The sequence below is a fragment of the Perca flavescens genome, chromosome 5 (assembly GCF_004354835.1).
Source record: "Perca flavescens isolate YP-PL-M2 chromosome 5, PFLA_1.0, whole genome shotgun sequence".
Taxonomy (NCBI): domain Eukaryota; kingdom Metazoa; phylum Chordata; class Actinopteri; order Perciformes; family Percidae; genus Perca; species Perca flavescens.
The window spans coordinates 10,705,648-10,726,407 of record NC_041335.1 but is presented as its reverse complement, the minus strand read 5'-3'; the positions used below and the strand labels follow the sequence as shown (position 1 = coordinate 10,726,407).

The 20,760-nt window shown below is 43.7% G+C and overlaps 1 protein-coding gene across 2 annotated transcripts; it reads left to right on the top strand.

Annotated features, from left to right (window-relative positions):
- The first annotated feature begins 3,440 nt into the window (after positions 1-3,440).
- On the top strand, positions 3,441-19,186 carry lrrc75ba (leucine rich repeat containing 75Ba). Of its 2 annotated transcripts, XR_003692653.1 has the most exons (5): positions 3,441-4,218; positions 7,517-7,645; positions 8,907-9,019; positions 16,800-17,657; positions 17,802-19,186. XR_003692653.1 is itself a non-coding variant. In XM_028579133.1 (4 exons), exons 1-4 carry the CDS (start codon positions 3,934-3,936, stop codon positions 17,395-17,397), a joined length of 1,125 nt encoding a protein of 374 aa, XP_028434934.1. In that variant the 5' UTR covers positions 3,441-3,933; the 3' UTR covers positions 17,398-19,186. The 2 variants fall into 2 exon arrangements, 1 of the variants encoding a protein (XP_028434934.1); XM_028579133.1 differs by having other exon boundaries at positions 16,800-19,186.
- Positions 19,187-20,760: the final 1,574 nt, after the last annotated feature.

The following is a 20,760-nucleotide window of genomic DNA, read 5'->3' as shown; positions in this document are numbered from 1 at the left end:
ATCGATGGTCGAGAGGTGACAGAAAATGAGGGAGAGAGATGCAACTAAGGTCCCTGACCAGACTCGAATCAGGGATGTTGCGGTTCCTAACCCCTAAACTATGGGGACACCACAATTGTATCAGTGCTTTGCTGCTTCCAGTTGCTCTGCATGATTTGTGTGCTATCTTGAGAATGTTGATGTTGTTTCCACTGTTGTCATTTTAGTATCTTCTATGTTGGCGCTTTTTAACTCCACTTAGGGGGATTTTCATATTAGTTACGAGTCTACGATAGCCCCATCCCTCTCCATTCCCCTGCCGCTCAGCTTTCACATCATCATCTATGTGACATATGTTTATGTTGAAGCCACAGCGTAGAAAGGGGCACTGCAGACGGACACTGCTGCCCCAGGGCTAGCCCTCTGATATAGAGGCATCAGTATTAAATTGAGAGAGTGAGTTTCATAGAGAGAGTGAGTTTCATAAGCGGTTAAAAACTCCTTGTAGTCGCGTTATATAGCAATCCACTCCACTTCCGTGTTTTGATGCAAACCTTACCGGAGTACACATGAACCATACTCCTGATAGTATGATAGGCAGCGTTCACACTAATCAAACTTTGGGGTCAAGTGTACTCAAAGTCGGATCTGGGCCCAGGTCCCTGATGTGGTTTTAGAACATCTTGCCAAAGGACTGCAGTTGAAAATTAGCCTCAATCCAGGAGTAAGGCTGGCTAACCTTGTCACATTTACAGATTAATGTGTGTTATAAATAAATAAAAATGAGGAAGGAACAAAAAAAAGGAAATATTACCCAGTAGTTAAGAGTAAAAAAAATAGGTATACTTTTGTGTAGAATAAAAGTGCTTTTCTGTTTTCCTGCTCTGTTAAAAAAAAAAAACATTCCAAGGTTGGAGGACTCTCAAGAGACATATTAAAAAAATAGATAAAAAAAATAAAAGGACTAAATTGAAGCAGCAGATTCCAATACATCCTAGTAAGTCCTAAAAGCTTGGATCATACAGTTCCCATAATGCAATTCAGTAATGTCTTTGGTGAGATCCTATTGGCCTCCTACGCCTTTCGAAGTAAGTCTCAAGCCCAAACTGAGATAACCCTGATGACATTGTCAGGGGTTATTTTTTCTCCTTCCGGAGCCACAGAGGCTATCACACAGCTGTTTTCACAGACTGAGTAGTGCTTCTCATGATATGAAAACGGAACTTCATTTGTTAAAGTGGTACACCCCTTTAATTATCTCTCAACCCCTCAGACCCCATCTTGTCACCCCAAGATTGGAAAAAATGCTCATCCAGTTGATGTAGAACTTATTAACATTGTCGAGGGTTTAACATTTGATTCTCATAGTGCTTTAATAGCATTGATGATAAAAAAAAGCACTAACTCGAATAATAACACATTAAGAAATGTCCCTTACGGAATCTAACAACAACATAAGAGCAGGAAAGACAGCTATGTTTATAGCATGTGTTGTAAAAATGAGTTACTTTATCAGCATTGCCTGGAGAGTCAGAGCACTGACAAAACAAATTAGTAGCATAGGGCTGATAGATTAAATGAAGGTGCCAGACGATCATAATTCCAACTTCTAGGAAAATAAATGCAGCAGCAGGCCGGGTCCAGGGAAGATATTGTGCAGCCATGGGAAATAACATTTGTTAGAGAGCATCAACCGCCCTGCTCCACTAAACAAGTGGACGCCTGAATCATAGCAGAAAATAAGGTCAAATCAGGATCAAAGTCCTTAAGGCCACAATGATGGGACCTACAAATAGAAACGCACTACATCACAATCACAAACCTCCGTTTGATGGGACCTACAAACAGAAACGCACTACATCACAATCACAAACCTCCGTTTGATAAGACTGAATCCCATGAAGAAGAAAAGTTATGTTTATGTTTACGGTAATGTTTAATTTCCAAAAGTGCAGGTGTGGAGGCTGCTGTGAAATAACTGAACTGAGAACTGTCTCTTGTGCAAGATGCACACCGTAATGGCCCCCCATCAATGACCCTTTAGGGTCCCTAGAGCACGATACTGATTCATATGACAGAAACACACTCCGAGGCATGGATGTCGTTCAAAGAATGACAATGACTGAGTACAGTTGTGACAGGTGCAAACAGGATTTGGCGACTCGTGCGGTGGCTGACTGACAGCGTGCATGCCAAAAGAGAAATTCATATTTGTACAGGGCCAATGGCAAAGCATATATTTAGACAACTGGAGGAAAAAAAGACCAACTTTCAGTTCATCTGAAGGATAGGAAACATGGGCTACCCCTCAGGACTCAAACACAAGCTGAGCGTTTTCATGTCTAGTCACTTGGAGGACCTCAGCACGGTTTATCAGGTTGTGCGTTGGACATGCATTGGACCAAACAGTGGTTCCCAAAGTTGGGGCCAGGGACCCCCAGTGGTCCTTGAGGAGGTTCCAGGGTTCCGCAGCAAAAAGGGGAATAATTTGTTTTCACTATAAGGCAAGGCAGCTTTATTTATATAGCACATTTCAGAATCAAGGGAATTCAGAGTGCTTTACATAAAACACTATAGAGCAATTTAAAACATGTATTAAAGAGAAAATAAAAGCAGCTCAAATAGAATAAGACCACAGTATAAAATACAAGAATAATAATTACAGTGATGATTATGAGACCAGGTTCCATTTAGCCCAGGCTTATTTGTTCTGGGAGATGGGTCAATCCTAAACGGGATGGATAAGCACACAATAAGCTTGGGTCCAAACTAGTTTAATGATAGCCAGACAGATTCTTCTAAGAGGATGGAAGAATGAAGGGGTGCCTTCAATCCAGGAGTGGGCTTGTGAGATGGCTAGGGTGGCGGCCTTTGGAATGATGTCATACAAAGGGTTTTCCAGATTGGATGTCTACACTAGAAAATGGGGAAAGTGCCAGAGCTTCCTGGAGGGCTCCTAAGAAGCTCTGTGCTGGGCATTTATACTATGTTTACTTGGTCTATGGTTTATTGTCTATTTTGTTATTTTGTTGTATGGTCTTGAATATTGTAGTTGCTGTGTCATCTTTTCTTGAGTTTTGTCTGGGTGAGTGGTGATGAGGTGTGTGTGTGTGTGTGGGGGTGTGGGGGGGAGTATGTTCATGTTGCGAGTTGTATGTTTGTATGTTGTTTAAAAAATAAAAATTGTTAATCACAAAAAAGAAATTTAATTTTTTTATTATTATTATTATTATTATTATTTAAAGCATCAAAAAGAAAAATCTTCATATTCCATCCATAAGTAACACAATGACTCTTTTTGGTCACGGGTTTCATACACTTTCTGTAATAAAACATCTAAAAGCAAACATCCTATCAGACGGGGGGCGTGGGGGGGCGGCCCTGGGACAACAATCTTATTAAAAGGGGGACCGTGGTCTAATGTGTGTCAGTTTAGGGGTCCTTGACGTGAAAAAGTTTGGGAGCCACTGGCCTAAAAACAACACTGGCATCGCATCTTTTATTCTCCCTTGTTGCAGAGGGGAATTTAAGCCTGGGAGGAGAGACGCGTAACGGGAACCGGATGCAGCGATTGGTCGGACGCTCCACGTTGCTCCAACCTAAACAGCAGCGTAAAGCCGAGACGGGCCGGAGGATGAAGCAGCCGGAGCATCCTCCTCATCATCCGAGCCAGGCGCACGTAGCCGGCGGTGGAGAAGAAAAAAAAAATCAAAACAGCAACGTGCATGTGAGAGTGGTGATAAATTAGACTGTCGAGGGAAAGCGTTTGCGTGTCTGTGTGTGTGTGCGCGCGCAACGGATCCAGACAGCTACGCAGCGCCAGACAACGCGGCGCTGTTTTCTACCATCCGCTGAGGAGCATTTGAAAAACGGATCATGGGTTTGTCCTCTTTGTAACATTGTCTGCGCTACAACATCAACGCCGCCTGCGTCTGTAGGAAAAACAACAACACCATGGGTTCCAGACTGAGCAGGCAGAGCAGCCTGGACAATGAGAATTTCTCCAAAAAGCGACGCAAGCTTCTAGATGGCACCGGAGAGAGCGAGTGCAGGGGCAGCCGAGGCGGCGGGGACTTTCTGTTTGCGCTGATGCTGAAATCGGACAAACTGCCCGGGATGCTGCGGAGGACCAACCACAGCCCGTACGTGAGGCGAGTGGCGTGGATCAAAGAGATCCAGAAGCTGCTCCGGGACCGCAGGATAGAGCAGGCAACCGACGTGCTCAAACTACTGAGGAAGGTAAGGAGAAAGTGCACGCAGCATCTCGGCCTGGAGTCAGACCTGTTTACACGCGCGCTGCTGCTTTAAGCCTGCGTTGATGTTCGTGCCGTCGTATCCTCAAAACATCCCAAAAGCAACAGATGGAGAACAAGCAGGGCAGGTGTGGGTGTGTGTGTGTGTGTGTGTGTGTGTGTGTGTGTGTGTGTGTGTGTGTGTGTGTGTGTGCGTGCGTTCGTGCGTGCGTGCGTGCGTGCGCATGTGTCTACAATGTGTTCTGCAAGTCCTAAATCTTGCAGTGCAGCCTATGCTGTGCACCTTCTGACCTCTGACCCCAGCCCTCCTCACCCCTTAACCCCCCCCTCCCCCCCATCTGCGTGCATGGCCTCGCTGCTTCCGCTACTGCCAGAAGCATTTGTTTTGATAGAAAGTACGCAACAGATTGGGCAGTGTTGTGTACCTGTGACACAAGTTGTTTGCAGACAGAGCTGGTATCTGGATATATATATATATATATATATATATATATATATATATATGGATACAGATTCCACAAACACAAACAGAACCCCATCCCCTCGTCCACCATTGTCTCCCTACTCCATTTGCCCTTGTTTGTTCCACTATGGCCAAGAGTCTCACCTCTCCTCAAGTTGTTCTAAAGCTGCCATCAGAGCGACTCCATCCCTCTCCGTGTCTCTCTCTCTCTCTCTCTCTCTCTCTCTCTCTCTCTCTCTCTCTCTCTCTCTCTCTCTCTCTTCCGTCTCTCTCTCTCAATTCAATTCAAATTGCTTTATTGGCATGAATGTCATAGAAACAATATTGCCAAAGCATCAAGGATAATAAGATGAGAAAAATGCATACATACAATTCATTGAGTAAACTAAAATATATCAATTTAAAAACAAAAACAAGAAAACAACAGTATATTAATATAAAACCGCATGTGTCAAATGGAAGAAAGAAAACAAAGACAAAAAAACATCTCTCTCTCTCTCTCTCTCTCTCTCGCTCTCGCTCTCTCTTATATAGCCTGTGCTCCAGCAGCAACAACGTTAAGCCCTGGAGTCCTGTATTTCCCAATACAAAAGATTATTCTTCTCCACAAGGATTTATTAACTCTATTAAAAAAAAGGTCACAGAAATGAAATCCTACACCGCTGTCATACATAGCTTACTTGCACATTGCTTTTCGTGTGAAAACCTCGTGACTTTTGGTGATGTTCATAGAAGAATTACTAATGCTTTTAATTAATTAAGATCTATAAAACCCAAAGCCAAAAACACAGCTGTTTTTATTCTTTTTTGAAAAGATTTAGTTGCAGTGTATTTGACGTTGTCTTCGTTGACCGTGACAGTAGTAACAAGTATTGTAGTCCTGACCTAGAACAGTGGTTCCCAAAGTGGGGTCCGTGGACCCCCAGGGGTCGATGAGGAGTTCCAGGGGGTCCCCAGCATAACAGGAAATCTTTTTTTGTTACCATGATTAATCACTATAATTCCATCCAAAAGTAACACAGTGACACAACGTTTTGGTCATGGGTTTCATACACTTTCTCTAATAAAATCCAATCAGAAATCTCATCAAATGGGGGTCCGTGGTGAAATTTGTGTCTGTTTAGGGGTCCTTCACGTGAAAAAGTTTGGGAACCACTGACCTAGAATATGTAACACAAAGTCCAGCTCCACTATATACTGAGTAAGGATGTTGCATCCTAATCAGAGGTTTGTTTTGAAAGCCGTTTCTCACCTGGCTGCTGTGGGATATGTAGCATTTAAAGATTTGTAAAAGAATATGTAGGTGCATGGAAGATGTGACAGCAGCCTTGGCAGTCCCATTTGTTTGCTTGCCCTCAGGTGCCCCTCTGTCTTTTAGCTGTCGGCCAATCCGGCGTTAATTACTCTGAAGCCTCGACACAGGAGAGAGTGGAACCTCCTTAATCAGGCCGAGGAGATAAACTGGCCGCCTTGGCTCCTTGACAGCCACGTCACATGGGACGTGGGCTCGCTCCTTTTTAAATGAGCTCCACTCTTATTAAATGAGCCTTACTTTGCCTTTACTCACAGCGTTTGCAGGCAGATATCTGAGAGATTCTGAATTCAAAAGGCGTTTGTGGCAGATTTAATTGACGCGTAACAGTGAGCTCTGCTCCTGATTTGAAAAAAAAAATATCTGAGCTCTGCTGCAGATATGGGGAAGGATTCATGGCTTCACGCCGCGCTCGCACATGACAATTGATCGTGTCAAAACTGAGAAGTGAGATATTTTTATACCTTGTTTCTCAGAAGGGCAGAAGCAGTCCCCCTCCCCCCCCCCCTCTTGGGTTCAGTCTGTGTTTACTGTAGCCCTCGTTAAAAGGGGAGCCAGTAATGTGGAGCTGCCAGGCTCCCACTCAAACTCTCAAGGTACAATCAATGCAGATTGTGTTCGAGAGAAAAGACATGTGTGCAGGTGTGTGCTCACTGTATGTGCCTGTCTCAAAGGGTTGGCTTCCCTTATTAAAGTTGCATGGGCTGTATAAGTGCTTGTCATCGTTTGCCTCGTTAGGACCTCGAGGATGGATGTGTTGATGGAGGCGCATTTACACAGCTGCAGCGCTGCTTGTCTCACCGCACTCAAAAGGTCATCTGAAATCTCCTCTTATTTTCAGTCGCTTTGATTTGTTTTTACCGCAGCTCCTTTTGGTTTTATCAGATTTATGAGTAAGCTGCCATGGCAGCTGTCAGTTCTGGCCTCCTTGCAGATAAGCGCCACTGCCATATTTGTATGAGGTGAAAGGAATAATAAGCCAAGAAAAATCCCCTAAATGTGGTTAGAGAGATACAAATGTGTTCAAAATAGCATGCAGCCAGGGGATTAAATGCATTTATGAGTTTTTTTTCCAGAAGGGGTTTAAAAATAGAATACTCTCCTCATAGTTGAGGATGTATAGTCCAGGAAATCGCCTATAAATAACCCAAATCTACAAGTTTTTTTACATCTGATCAGATTTGAGTCTTGTTTGTGCTGTGGCATGTTGGGACACGCACGGCTCGTTGCCATGGTTTAAATATGCCAAAACCCTGCGTTCCCTGTGACTCCCCCTAGATCTCCCTTCCTACTGTAGATGAAAAAGCTCCTGTCTCCTTGAATGAATATTTAAAACAAAACACTTCTTTTATCTTTCCATCTCGAGTCACATTGCCCTCTACAGCAGGGCCCTGGTTCCATCACTAATGCACTTTTTTCCTCAGGTCCAAAGTCACACTTTTGCTTTTTCATATAATTTCATCCTCAGCTGTGATTATGATGCCTCTTTCATCTTGTCTGCTTTGGTAGGATCTTGGTTTGGAAGGCGCCTCGCTCAACGACATCTTGTACAAAAACGCTGCCTTCCTCAACCTGGTGGACCCCATCTCACACGAGCTGCTGCTCAGTCTGGCTCGAGAGATGCAGTGTCCTAAGAAGGTCAGCCTACTTTTTTCTTCCTTTCTGTAACACTCGCAGAGTATCCACAGATCCAAAGCTGGTATTCTGCAAAACAAAGCCGTCCTAAAAAACAGTGATGGTCAATGAAAATCCAATCTGAGGCTGTTATCGACTTCTACGGACGGATGAAAGAAATCCCGCAGACACACGTTACTTACGAGCAGCTGGAAATAGAAACGGCTGTTTAACATCGATTCCTAGATATATACGGTTGTTTAATTTTCTTTCTGCCGTTTAGTTCAATTTGTTGCATTTATGGAACTAAGTCTTGAGATATCCCACCTGAAACCTCCTTATACTGGAGTTAACTATCTGCAAAATTACAAGTCGTAAAGAATCAATGAGGAATCATGTTTTGTGCACAGAAAGTAATTCATAGCTCAGTGCGTCTCAAGCTCCAACGGTGAATATTACATTTGTTTCGATGTAGCCAATGGCCACCAGCAGCCACAACATGGCTGATGAACTGAAATTACCAGTGGCTGTGTTGAATATCACCTCTCCTGTGTACTTCCTGTGTTTTCCACACCGATGCACACTGCATGTGATTAGATTTTCTTGCTCCGGCAAGGCAGCTAAGTGATGTTTTGTTCAGGAGTAGCTCGAGGTGTCACCAATAATAACAAACAAATAACCTTTTTTTCTGTTGACGTTAAAGATATTGCGGTACAGGTTGGTACATTTTTAGAAAATGGAAGAAACTTAAAAGGACAATTCACCCCCAAAAATACATATTGTTGCTCTTACGTTTAGTGCTCTTTGTCAATCTAGATTGTTTTGGTGTGAGTTGCCCAGTGTTGGAGAGATAGGTCATAGAGACGTCTGCCTTCTCTCCAGGTCTGTGGATTATCTTAAATAACCGGGTCATGATTTCTGGAAAGAGAGTTTGCTGTGCAGTTTTTCAAATGTATTTTTTTGGCGCTTTAAGCACCACAAAGCCGAGTGCCATCTAGTTCCATTACGTTCCAGAGAAGGCAGACATCTCTACGACCAATATCTCCAACACTGGGCAACTCACACCAAAACAATCTAGATTGATAAACAGCACTAAACGTAAGCGCAACAATATGTATTTTTCATTTGGGGGTAAACTGTCCCTTTAAAGTCCAGATAGTGTGAACTAATGAAAAATAAAGCACAAGCTAAAAATCTAATATGGAAAGCTGTTGCATCACTTAGTCTCTTTGTTCTGTACGCCCTTATTATTATTATCATTATATTTTTTTGCTCTGTTCTCCAGGATGCAGACACTATAAAGTCCTCTGATAAGATCTGCAGACAGCTGATCTACCACCTGACCCCGCATTCAAAGTGGCTAAGGCAGAGCATGTCCAGACGGAAATCCCAGGCCTGGTAAGCCCTTCTCTCCAGACATCCAGTGTGTAATAAATCTGCAGCTCCGCACAACAGAGAGCAGGGCACGGCTCCGTGTCCGGCTTTACAGATTTCCATCTTTGTAGCTGACATTGAACTGTAGGACAGAGCTGGCCACAGGCTGACTTGAGGGGAACACCATGGTAACCACAGCTGTCAATCATCTTTCTTTTATTAGTGCTAAGATCCGTGAGGTGGATGTGGGTAGCCACTGGGCTCTCCCTCTCTCTCTCTTTCTCTTTCTCTTTCACTCTCTCTCTTCAAACATGGCACGACAACAAATCTGTTTACTGAAGAAAAGATAGGAGGGTTGTGTTATAATGTAATTACACATCGTCTTGAGGAAGGTGTGAATTGCTTTTGATTTGCAAATGATGAATAGAGAATTAGCTTGTGTACAAATAGTTTTGTTTGTGTGTGTGTGTGCCCAGGTGTTGCTCGGTAATTCTATTCATAACCCGGCCATCGTAGTTCTTTCCATCTTCACATGTAATTGCTTATTCTGCAGCAGGCTAGACGCTTCAAATGATGCATTCATTTTCCGAGGGGGGAAAATAATCTCAGGATTGAGAGGGAGACAATGCGAACACGGTGAGATGAGACAGGTTCATTATGAGTCAGTCGGAGGTATCAACGCACCGTATCAGAGGATAAGCGAAGAAGACCTATTCACAGGGATCAGACACTTTGTTGTGGAGCTGCACGAGCAGGGCGTTAAAACTCAAGCCCAGAAGAAGAAAGACACAGGATTTAACTGACACTGACAACATCTCTGAAAATGTGCAGATACATACGATTGCTAAATTCCTAGCTGATTTATTTTTTACTTAGTCATTGTTGTTAGCTTCGTAAACCTGCAAAGAGAGAGAGAGAGAGAGAGAGAGAGAGAGAGAGAGAGAGAGAGAGAGAGAGAGAGAGAGAGAGAGAGAGAGAGACGGTCTGACACTGGCTGAGACAGCAGGAGCAACATGAATCATTAAAACAAAAATCTACCCTAAAACAGAATAATAATACAGTTGGTGTTGTCAGCTCTGACAGCTTCGTCTGCCGCTGTGTTCCACGAACAAGCACCTGTCACAGCTAGACAGAGAGACGAGACAGGGCCAGGCTGCCGCGCACTGTCAATAGGAAACTTCATTTCTGGTTTAGCACTTTTTTAATAGCAGCTGTGGAAGATTTTAAATTCTGACACAAATATTCCCTGGGTGCACAGTTATTTTTCCTCATTTCCACCAGAACGCGTAACGGCTGCGGACCGGCTCCGCTGCGTGTCTGCTCCGTGCTCTGCAGTCCGCCAATACCCACCAGGTCTGGATTTGTTGCGGTACGCGGCTGCGGCCATGACTGACAGCTGTAGTCACGAGGACTCACAAGTTCTCGCGAATTCACGTAGAATAGAACCACAAAACCAACAACAGTTAGTTTCCATCCAGAGGGGAAACTGTGCTGTGCTGTGTTTTCAAGGTGTAGTGCAGGGAAATAGGATCCGCCGTGAGCACAGTGGATTTTATTTTGAAAATTAACCGGATGTTTATTTTGTTTCTGTGCTCGACTTCCTGTCCCGCACTATCTGCCGTGTGCTGAATTGCTGCGGAGCTCTCCGGCGTCCGGCAAAAATAGAAGCTCTGCGTATCTGCTGCGGAGGGCTGCAGACCACCGGAGCTGGGACGCAGTCGGAACGCAGCCGTTATGCAGCCAGTGGAAATACACACACTGACTTTAATGGAAACCTAATGACTCCAACGCCATTTCGGAGCCGGTCCGCATCTGGTGGCAATCCACCGTTAAAGAGAGCCGTACAGCTGCGGCTGTAGTGTATTGAAGCCTGGCGCGATCCCGTGGCCATGGGAAGGTTCAGAGGTTGTTTGTGTTAAAACAGTTGGACATTTTGGATGGATGACACCATCCTTGTCCACCAAACACCACTTCCATGCTTCCCTCCGTCTTTCCTGTCTGACTGTTTAGACAAAGTTAAAACCTGGCTCACTCACAACTTCCTCAAATGAAACAGTAGCAAAACAGAAATTCTCCTTGTTGGCTCCAAATCCACCCTGGCAAAAATGTCCCAATTTCTCACTCTCCATCGACAATTCCAAAGCCCCCTCTTCCACGCATGTCAAGAGCCTCGGTGTCATCCTCGGTACCACGCTTTCTTTTGAAAAACACATCAATGATCTCACCCGGTCTGCTTACTTTCACTTACCCACCATACACCGTCTTCGTCCATCACTTACACCCAATAATACTGCTACTCTCATCCACGCTCTTGTCACTTCCCGTATTGATTATTGTAACTCCCTCCTCTTTGGTTTACCCTACAAGTCCATCCATAAACTCCAATTGGTCCAAAACTCAGCTGCCCGTATTATCACCAGAACCCCAGCAACTGAACACGTTGCACAACTGCACTGGCTCCCTGTCCAATACCGTATTGACTTTAAGATTCTTCTTCTCACCTCCAAAGCCCTCCATAATCTAGCTCCTCCATACCTCCCTGAACTCCTTCAGCCCTACGCTCCATCCCGTGCTATGAAAGGCGCCCATAAATAAAATGTATTATTATTATTATTATTATTATTATTTTGGGAAATAAACTTATGTGCTTTCTTGTTGAAAATGAGAGACGATCAATGCCACTGTCATGTCTGTTCCGTAAATATGAAGCTAGAGCCTGCAGACAGTTAGCTTAGCTTAGCATTGATTCTGGAAACTACCTGGCTCTGTCCAACGGTAACAAAATCTGCCTAGCAGCACCTCTAAAGCTCCCTATAGAACACGCTTTATTACGGCCTTGTTGAATTCTCGATTCTGATTGGTCAAACACGGCATTCTACGGTGTGTTATTTCTGTATAACAGACCGTTGCTAAGTATATAGGACTCTGGAGGGCCATTCAATCAATAAAATCGTTTTTATTTTAGAGATATTATATTATATTGATATTATTTGGGCCTTTTGGCCTTTAATGGCTAGAACAGCTGTAGACAGGAAAGTGGGGAGAGGGGGAGGGGGACGACCTGCAGCAAAGGGCAGCGGGTTGGAATCAACCTTGGGCCGCTGCGGTAAGGACTGAGCCTACCGGAGCGCCCCAATAAAATGTTTTTAAAATGAACATTTGTGCTCATACGGAGCGGATCACAGAGGGTGGAGGAAACGGGGATCGCTAACAGCGCTAATGGCAACAGTGCAAACAGAGCATTAGTTAGCTCCATGGTTACCTACTCACCAGGGCGACCTGGCTTTCACGGGAGAGCCGTGCTCATCCGCGGTAAAGGTAACTCTCCCGACCGGACTAACCTCTGTATGAGTAGCAGTGTAATAAGCCCTGTAACAAGCGAATAATGTTGAGCGAGTCTGCCATTATTGCGAATTAGAACCCCAACAGGGGGAGTGCGTCAGGTCTTGAAACCACCTGAAGGGGTTCATTATTTATCCCTTACAGAGATCTGTACAAAAAATTTTCTACTTTCAGACTGTCCCCCTTGTGTCCAGTCTTTATGCTAAGCTACGCTAACTGTCTGCTGACTGTAGCTTCATACTTAGCACATGGCCATGAGATTGGTATCCATCTTCTCATCTGCCTTGAAGCGAAAATCTAAGCGATTTAAGCGTAATTCCCAAAATGTTGACATATTCCCTCATCAAATAAAGATTTAACTGTCCACATTACAGGAAAAGCATGTCATAAATATTTTTTTAGGGTGGATTTTACCTGCCTATACCTTCCATCTTTGTTCAGCAGCAGGCAGACTGCCCTCATCTGTGCAAAATGCAACAATCTAACCTCTGATAGGTTTCCCTGTACTCACAGGAAACAGAAACAGCTCAGTCCATTTTAATGCCACCGGATTTTTCATCCCTTCATTATCCGGCATTAGCACTGAACACCAGTCGTTCTAAATACCATACACACATTCCTGACTGAAATGCCCCACTGAATTAATGTCTGAATCTCACTAATCCTGTTAATTAAGCTAACCAGTTTATTTGGGTTTTGCTAGAAATGTTTTCTTTGACATTTAATGAAAGAGCTTGACAGTAAGCTTGATGGAAGCGGTGACCCAGAAATGGTGCCGAGGCGCTCCCACCTTTAGGGTCATTTCAAGTGAGCGGCAATTTTCGCACCACTACCTTCCTGTTCCATCAGCCTTTTCTGACCTCACAATCACTTTGTTTCTTTGTCACCTGAACGCTCAGAAAAAGAAAAGAAAAAACTACAATGTAGTGGCCGCTGCTCTTTGAGTTTCCACATTACTTATCTCCATCGACAGCCAGTTATTCAAACAGTTGTCATATTCACTAATAAACATTGTATTATGCACTGTAGCATACTATGCATGGTAAACACTTCCTCAGGGGCCCATCACTCATTTAAAGGTCCCATGGCATGAAAATTTCACTTTATGAGGTTTTTTGTATGGTCCCCCAGTGGCTAGAAATGGCGATAGGTGTAAACCGAGCCCTGGGTATCCTGCTCTGCCTTTGAGAAAATGAAAGCTCAGATGCGCCGTTTTGGAATCTGCTTTTTATGAGGTCATAACAAGCAAGGTTACCTCCCCTTTCTCTGCTTTGCCCGCCCAGAGAATTTGGCCCACCCATGAGAGAGAGACATCATGGCTTTCAAACGAGAAAAGTGGCAGTTGGTCAAGGCCACACCCCCCCCCCTGCCCCTTCAGTCCAGCTCCTCAGGGTGGGTTTTTTGCCCAAAGGTTGTTTTCATTTTTTTGTTGGGTGGGGGGCAAAGAGCAAATGGACTTATATATATAATATATATATAATACTTATTTACAGTGGAAATAAAATGTGATTTTTATGTGCATTTTATTCAAAGATCATTCTTTGCTTATTTTTTTAAATAGCATCAGATAACCCTCCGGACATGAATATTTATGTATATTTGTGATAAATAATGAGAGCGATTCCATTGACGCTCGCTGAATTCAAATGCTGCCTCATTTTATTAAATCGATGACACGCGGAGACTGATGAGCCACATGAAGAGAGAAGAGTCACACTGTGCTTCCTCAGAGTTTAGGTGGGAACACTTAATAGACAGCTTCATTATACAATGCCAATTAATTTGATTACTTAACGGATATTATTACATTACTTGATTGTGCATGGAGAATGACGAGCATCAGCTATTACCAAAATGTTGATGCCATTTGTGTTGTTACTGGCTTTACTTCAACAATTTGTGTTGATTTCTCTCCTTTTTTTTTATGCATTCGCAGATATTTCTTTGTTAATCTTTTAATCACATACCTACTGTATAAACCAGTTCTGTCATGTAAACTGAACCCTGTTGCCAGTGTTCTTGTGGAGTTATCAGTGACACCCTTGCTTTCTGGTGTCAGATTAATCTGGAGGAAGTGTGAAAAAGGCTTCCAGAGCGTAACAGGCATTTTTTTCTGAGCTCAGAAGGATGAGTGTGTCTGACAAAGGAAGGAGTTGTGTGATCAAAACCTCTTCACACCTGCAGGGGAGCCTCAGCCAGGCCGAAGCCATTAGGACTTTTGTACCTCCAGAGAAGATGAGGGTTCTGCCGTACAAAAGGCCAGACAGTAGAGAAGGGGAGGACTGTGGCTCACAAGACTTTGATAAAGATGCAGCAGCCTTGATAAATGTCTTTATCTTGTAGATTTTGTGCTCAACAGCTGATTAAACTCCCTCTTAGCCTGGCTTCATGAGGGGGTTTTATCCTCCTTTTGTGTGTTTTGCAAACGCTCCAAAGCATGATGTTTCTGCTCATCAACCAATCACCTGCTTTTAATATGTAGCGGTAAATGTTGGCTCAGGGCACATCCATTTTCAATGGCACCAAAAAAGACACTTTAAAGCATGACAAGTGACGGGTACTGCAGTGGGTGTCACAGTAAGTCACCGGGCGCCAGAGGATGTTATAATTCACTCTGACACCGAATCAACGCTACAGGCCAATTCAGTAACAGCTCCAGTTCAGAAACACCGCATCCTCGGGCTTGTGGTGTGAATCCATACACCAAAAGAGTTATCCTGCACATATTACTCCCTAACTCACACATTGAATGATGGTTCCCTTAAATGACTGCCATTCACTTTATAAATCACATCAATATACCGTGTCAAACACACAAAGCACACATCTCAACTGCGGATAGACAATCCTTTAAATGTGTTACTTTAATAAAGGTTTATGAATGTCTAATCTGCGTTGACACACACCCACAAACTGATAAACAATCAGGCAACAGAACCAAACCATACCATCATATGCTTAACTAATACATGATGATGTGTCATAAATTTGTGTTGCTCACATTAATAAATGATGAAGTCACAATGTGTTCATGTGATCGGCTAACACTAATGTATCATCAGTTAATGACTGGTAATTCACAGTTACGTCTATGTTGTGTTCATATATATGCCTCCAGATTAGCTGGAATACAGCTAACATAGAAAAGGCCGTCTCAGAAACCCATGGATTTTGATCAGCCTCTCTGAAAGCAGAAACAAACATATTCTTATAGAAATCTGACTTTTTGTCAGATGCAAACATGTACATGTTGCTAAATGACCCACTGATCAACAGGAACAATATTCAGTAATGTTGACAAGGTCCAATCCGATCCTGACACGACATTATTACCCAGTTTTTTTTTATTTCTCACTCTATATTTCACGTTTGATATGTTGGTCCATTCTCCTCTGATTTGTCAACTGGCACATGCTAAATGTCTTTGCAACACTCCACTTCTCCACTCTCTACATTTAATCCATTTCATCCTCCTTTTGCGTTCAGATAGGCTGATCAAATGCTTGTATGTGCTATGTAACAGCATTCCAACTCATGTGGTGCCAAAGGCTCTAGATTAATGTATGAAATAATGTATGACTCAATGGATCACCAAACAAGGATCCTAAGTGTGAATAAAGTCAGAGTAACTTGATCATTTATTAATGGTGAGCAATAGGAATTCATTCACCATCATGCATTAGTTAAGCATTACTTAAGCATATGTTGTGGAACCTGATCATAAAGTGTTACCAACAATCATGCACCTGAGAGATTATTTCAATCAAGTATATGCAGTAGTTAATGAAAATAGTTTAAATGTTCAAAAATGCCTTATTTATCAATGTTAGAAAAAACATATTATAGGATCTGCACTTCAGATCCACACAAAAACTAACCATTGTTCCTTTGCCTAACTTTAAAAATACAACAGATTTCACCGAATATGTCAACAAGTTTCAGAGACATGTCGCTAACTTAAAAAGAAGCATGGTAGCAACCATGGCTTCTTTGCTGTGATAATAACATCATCCTAACAAAGCATTCCCAAAAGATGAATCTCTTTCCGTTCCTGTCTTATAAATATGGTGGCCAAGAATCTTCTATTCCTGTTCTGTTTTATCTTTTTCTAGAACACATCATAGTTTATCTTTGAAGTGTTCTGGCCCTGTGCTGTAAGGAGCTCTGTGTGCTCCTGGCTGTCAGAGCTTTAGACTAAAGCTGCTGGCTCGTTCGGATGTTTTGGCTCCTCTGTTTACACTAGTAAATCCTCATGCTGGAGTCCCTGTGTCAGCCTTCCGCTCCACGCAGGCCCAGTCACCCCCTCTTTTATACAACACAGGAAACACAACATAAAACCAGGGCCTTGTTCCCAAGTCACATCCTTTCACCCTCCAGCTAAAACCGAAAACTAGTTTAGTGTAGTTTCGTGTCAAAGAGTCATCTAAGTAATCCAACTCTGTCTCTTCATTATATTCAACAGTCTCAAGACAACCCTACAGAAGAAGCTGTCCAGTGACTCGGTGGACCTGTCCGGCGTCCCGCTGTCCACCCGAGATGTCCGTCAAGTCGCCTTCTACCTCCAGAACAACAGAGACACCGTGATGGCCGTGGACGTCAGCTTCACCGAGCTCCAGGACGACAGCCTGAAGATCCTCCTGCCTCTTCTGGCCTCGCTGCCCAAACTCAGCACCCTGGCTCTCAACGGCAACTGCCTCACGCTGGCTATCCTCAAAGACCTCACCGAGATGCTCAAAGACCCCAAGATGTTCTCCAGCCTGGCCTGGATCGACCTGGGCAACAACGTGGACATCTTCACTATGCCTCAGGCGCTGCTGGTGGCGCTGCGCCGGCGCTGCAGCCTGAAGAGCAGTTTGCCGACTATCTACGAGTACACCGAGGGTCAGCCCTACTGCTACCACCTGGAGACTTCCATCGAGGAGCCCAGCCACTACGAGGAGGAAGAGGAGGAGGACGACGAACACGAGGAGGACATGGGGAACAAGTTTGAGCTGGAGCCGTGGAGTTTAGGGGAGAAGCAGCTCTCCAAAGACTTCACCCTCCACTACTGTGAGAGGTGATGGGGCATTCCCACTCGGAGGCTCTTTCCACTGTGGTCGACACGTCTTATGTCCCACAGCACTCCGTTTACCTCCTTCGCCCTCACACCACGAGCCCCGTCACCCACTTTGGAGGCACGAGGGAGACCACATTGTGAACTTCTCGTCCCGACACGGCTACCAAGCTATCCCTAACCATCTCTGAGTTAACCCACACACGATGAGAGTGAAGCGACGACGGCGGACTTACTGTGTTGGTGGATGGCGCTCTTGGGAACAAGGTGCGGTTTCATTGGAGGGGGGCTGGAAGAGTTAATGAACCGGTGCTCTCTCTCTCTCTCTCTCTCTCTCTCTCTCTCTCTCTCTCTCTCTCTCTCTCTCTCTCTCTCTCCCCCTCTCACTCTATCTCTCTCTCTCTCTGATAGTGGCAGCTGAGGAGCCAGTCCCAAGGAGATTTAGATCAGTTGGTTGGATCGAGGAGCAGCATCCCGGCGGTGGCTGAAGTGGAATTGGTTTGGAGTTTGGAAACAGAGGGTCCCTCTGGGTTCTCTACCAGGACTGGGGCTATCTCTGGCAGGCAGGGCCTCGCTCCACATTGTGTGTTCTCTGTTAATCTCTCAACAAAAGCTATGACACAAGTTCAACAGACTATACAGCCGACGACCCGTCACGTGACGCCGGCAAAACTGCTAGGTCAAGACTTTTTGCGTTTTCCCCCCCTTTCCAAATGTCCACTTGTCAATACCCACGCAGCCCTTGTGTAGATGTAAATGAGGACAAAAAAAACATGGTTCTCTTGTGTTTCCACGGGTTATTTTTGTGCACTCTTGGTGAACAAAGCAATCTTAGAAGACAACAGGTAGGACTCAACAATGGCTAGCTGTCACTGATTGTTTTTTGTACTCGCCTAAATGCTGATATTCACCTATTTGTTAGTTATTGAGCTGTTGTAATCACCACCACAGTGTTTAAGTGCATTTATGACACCACAGCCAAGTGTTGGTATGGGCCACCGAGTCTGAGCAGCGCTGCCCGTCCTACTGCCGTTTGTCTCTACAAATATGTTGTCATTTCCATTAATTGATACCGTACTTCAGTGGCCCTATGCTTGTTATGAAACACAGCCACAGACTGTTATGTATTAATTATAGTCTGTCTTCTGTAGCACATAATGATTAAGTGGGACTGACTGAAAACCCTTTAAGGGGACTATTTCTTTTTTTTTTAAATGTATATTTCTGTTTCTCCTTAGCATATAATCTGTGTACATTGTTTATTATTAGAGATATTCACCAAGCTCAAGCTGACACATACCTCTTTAAGGTGAAATGATGACCAAATGGCTCATGATTGTTAGAAAGTATCATTGACAAAAAAACAAAAAAAAACATTTGTGCATCGCCACATATATATAATAAATGTTTAAGTGTGTGTTATATGTGTTTGTAACGGTAAAATGTCTGATTACTGCTGTAGTCATTTGTGTTGTTGTTCTGGTGTTTCGTCTATTGTTTGACTCTGTAATTATAATTATAATGACTCTTATTATGAAACTGAGCACAGTGACCTCCTGCTGTAAGCTTAAACAGTAAACAAAAAGCGACGTGGCTGATGGGATTACACAATGAGACAGGAAATAATTCAGTAAATGTAAGTTACAGTCAAAGCAGACACCTTTTCATGTTGAATGTTGTTTTTGAATGATGGAGAGCACTGTCCCGTTGGTCCATGTAGTTTCTTTTGTGTGTCAACGTCAAACTCTTCCTTGTAGCCTGTGTGTACTTGTCTCATTCCAAACACTGACTGCCAATAAAAGAACCGATCCTAACTGAGAAGTGTCTGGATTTGTTTTATTTTGAAGATCTCCAGAATAAAAAAAAAAAAAAAAGGAATGCATTGAACTGGGTCACAGACCGAACCTGCAGCTGCCTGACAGAAACAAACAGATGATTTATTTATAAAGGATTTATTTATTTATGCAGATTAGTCTGTAAATAGGGCAATAAAAGAAATCAGCCGGGACCGTGCTGTTTGGGATTGGTCGCTGGAAGTGCTGTTCCTGTTTCGGAACCAGTGGATCATCTGTGTGCTGTCAGGGAAACGCCTGAGCTGCCGCCGTGTGCCAGGGAACGGCAGGGTGGTCATCGCATGGGGCCCTACCCGTGAGCCTCTCCTGGCAACCTTTTGTTTCTGCTGCCAGACATGGTAATATGGCATTTGCAACAGGTGCCTCTTATAAGGTCAGAGCACAGTGTGACTGTCACACCCCCTGAGGTCCAAATACTGTGCGAAAGGACAACGGAGCCCACCCCCAAAATCACCAGGATCTTATTATCTGACCTTTTTCCCTTCATGGTTGATTTATTTCCTGGATTTGAAGTTAAATAAGTAATTGATTTGACTTTATTGTGTGAATTGAAAACATTTCCCATTTAGGCCTTTGAGCAGAGACTTTAAAGATGCTATATGTAACGTTCAGTTTGTGTTGATTCTAGCGGCCGCTTTGGACAAAAGCGGTAGTGTTTTTACCACGCCAGCTGTCGTCTTCCACTGTAGATTACTGAGTTAGCATTACCGGGAGGTCATATAGACGAATGTTTTGCTTAAGTTACAGATGCATTGTTGCATTTCCCGTGTTGCATACGGTATATTAGCCTACTTTGGATGTCTCTTGAGCTAAACCGGGTATAACTGTCACTGTGTCACGAGCCAAAGCATTAGGAGATTGCTTTAGCAACCAACACAGGCTTTTCTGGTGTTAAAAAGAAATCTGTGACCCGTCAGAATGTGTTACTGTAGCGCCGTCTACCTGCCACAAAATGACTTTACGGGAAAAATACGACCAGCGCAGATGCCTTACTAAAAACTATATAAAAATACCGTTCTTTTCACTGTTCGTCTCGTTTGGTGTTACAGGTCATTTTAGACCACTGTATGAAAAAATACAGAGCTTTAGAAACATTAAAAAATTACATATAGTCACTTTAAAGTGCATCATATTTCTTCACAAACTTTTCTCCTGTTTGTATGACTATTTAAAGGTCCCATGACATGGTGCTCTTTTTCCCCTAATACTGTATCTGAAGTCTCTTTTCCGAAATTCAGCCTTGGTGCAGAATTACAGCCACTAGAGCCAGTCCCACGATGAGCTGTCCTTAGGATGTGCCATTTCTGTGTCTGTAGCTATTGAGGAGGAGAGAAGGGGGGGGGGCAAGGTGGAGGGTGGGGGTGTGGCCTTTACCAACTGCCACTTTGCTCGTTTGAAAGCCATGATGTCTCTCTCTCTTTCTCATGGGTGGGCCAAATTATAGGTAGGTAACCTTGCTCCTTATGACCTCATAAGGAGAAGATTCCAGATCGGCCCATCTGAGCTTTCATTTTCTC

Bases quoted from the DNA above. Each gene is read 5' to 3' on its own strand.
- lrrc75ba (XM_028579133.1), top strand. From the start codon at position 3,934: ATGGGTTCCAGACTGAGCAGGCAGAGCAGCCTGGACAATGAGAATTTC. The intron at 7,646-8,906 runs GTCAGCCTACTT...TCTGTTCTCCAG, and splicing joins AGATGCAGTGTCCTAAGAAG to GATGCAGACACTATAAAGTC. The intron at 9,020-16,799 runs GTAAGCCCTTCT...TATATTCAACAG, and splicing joins AGACGGAAATCCCAGGCCTG to TCTCAAGACAACCCTACAGA.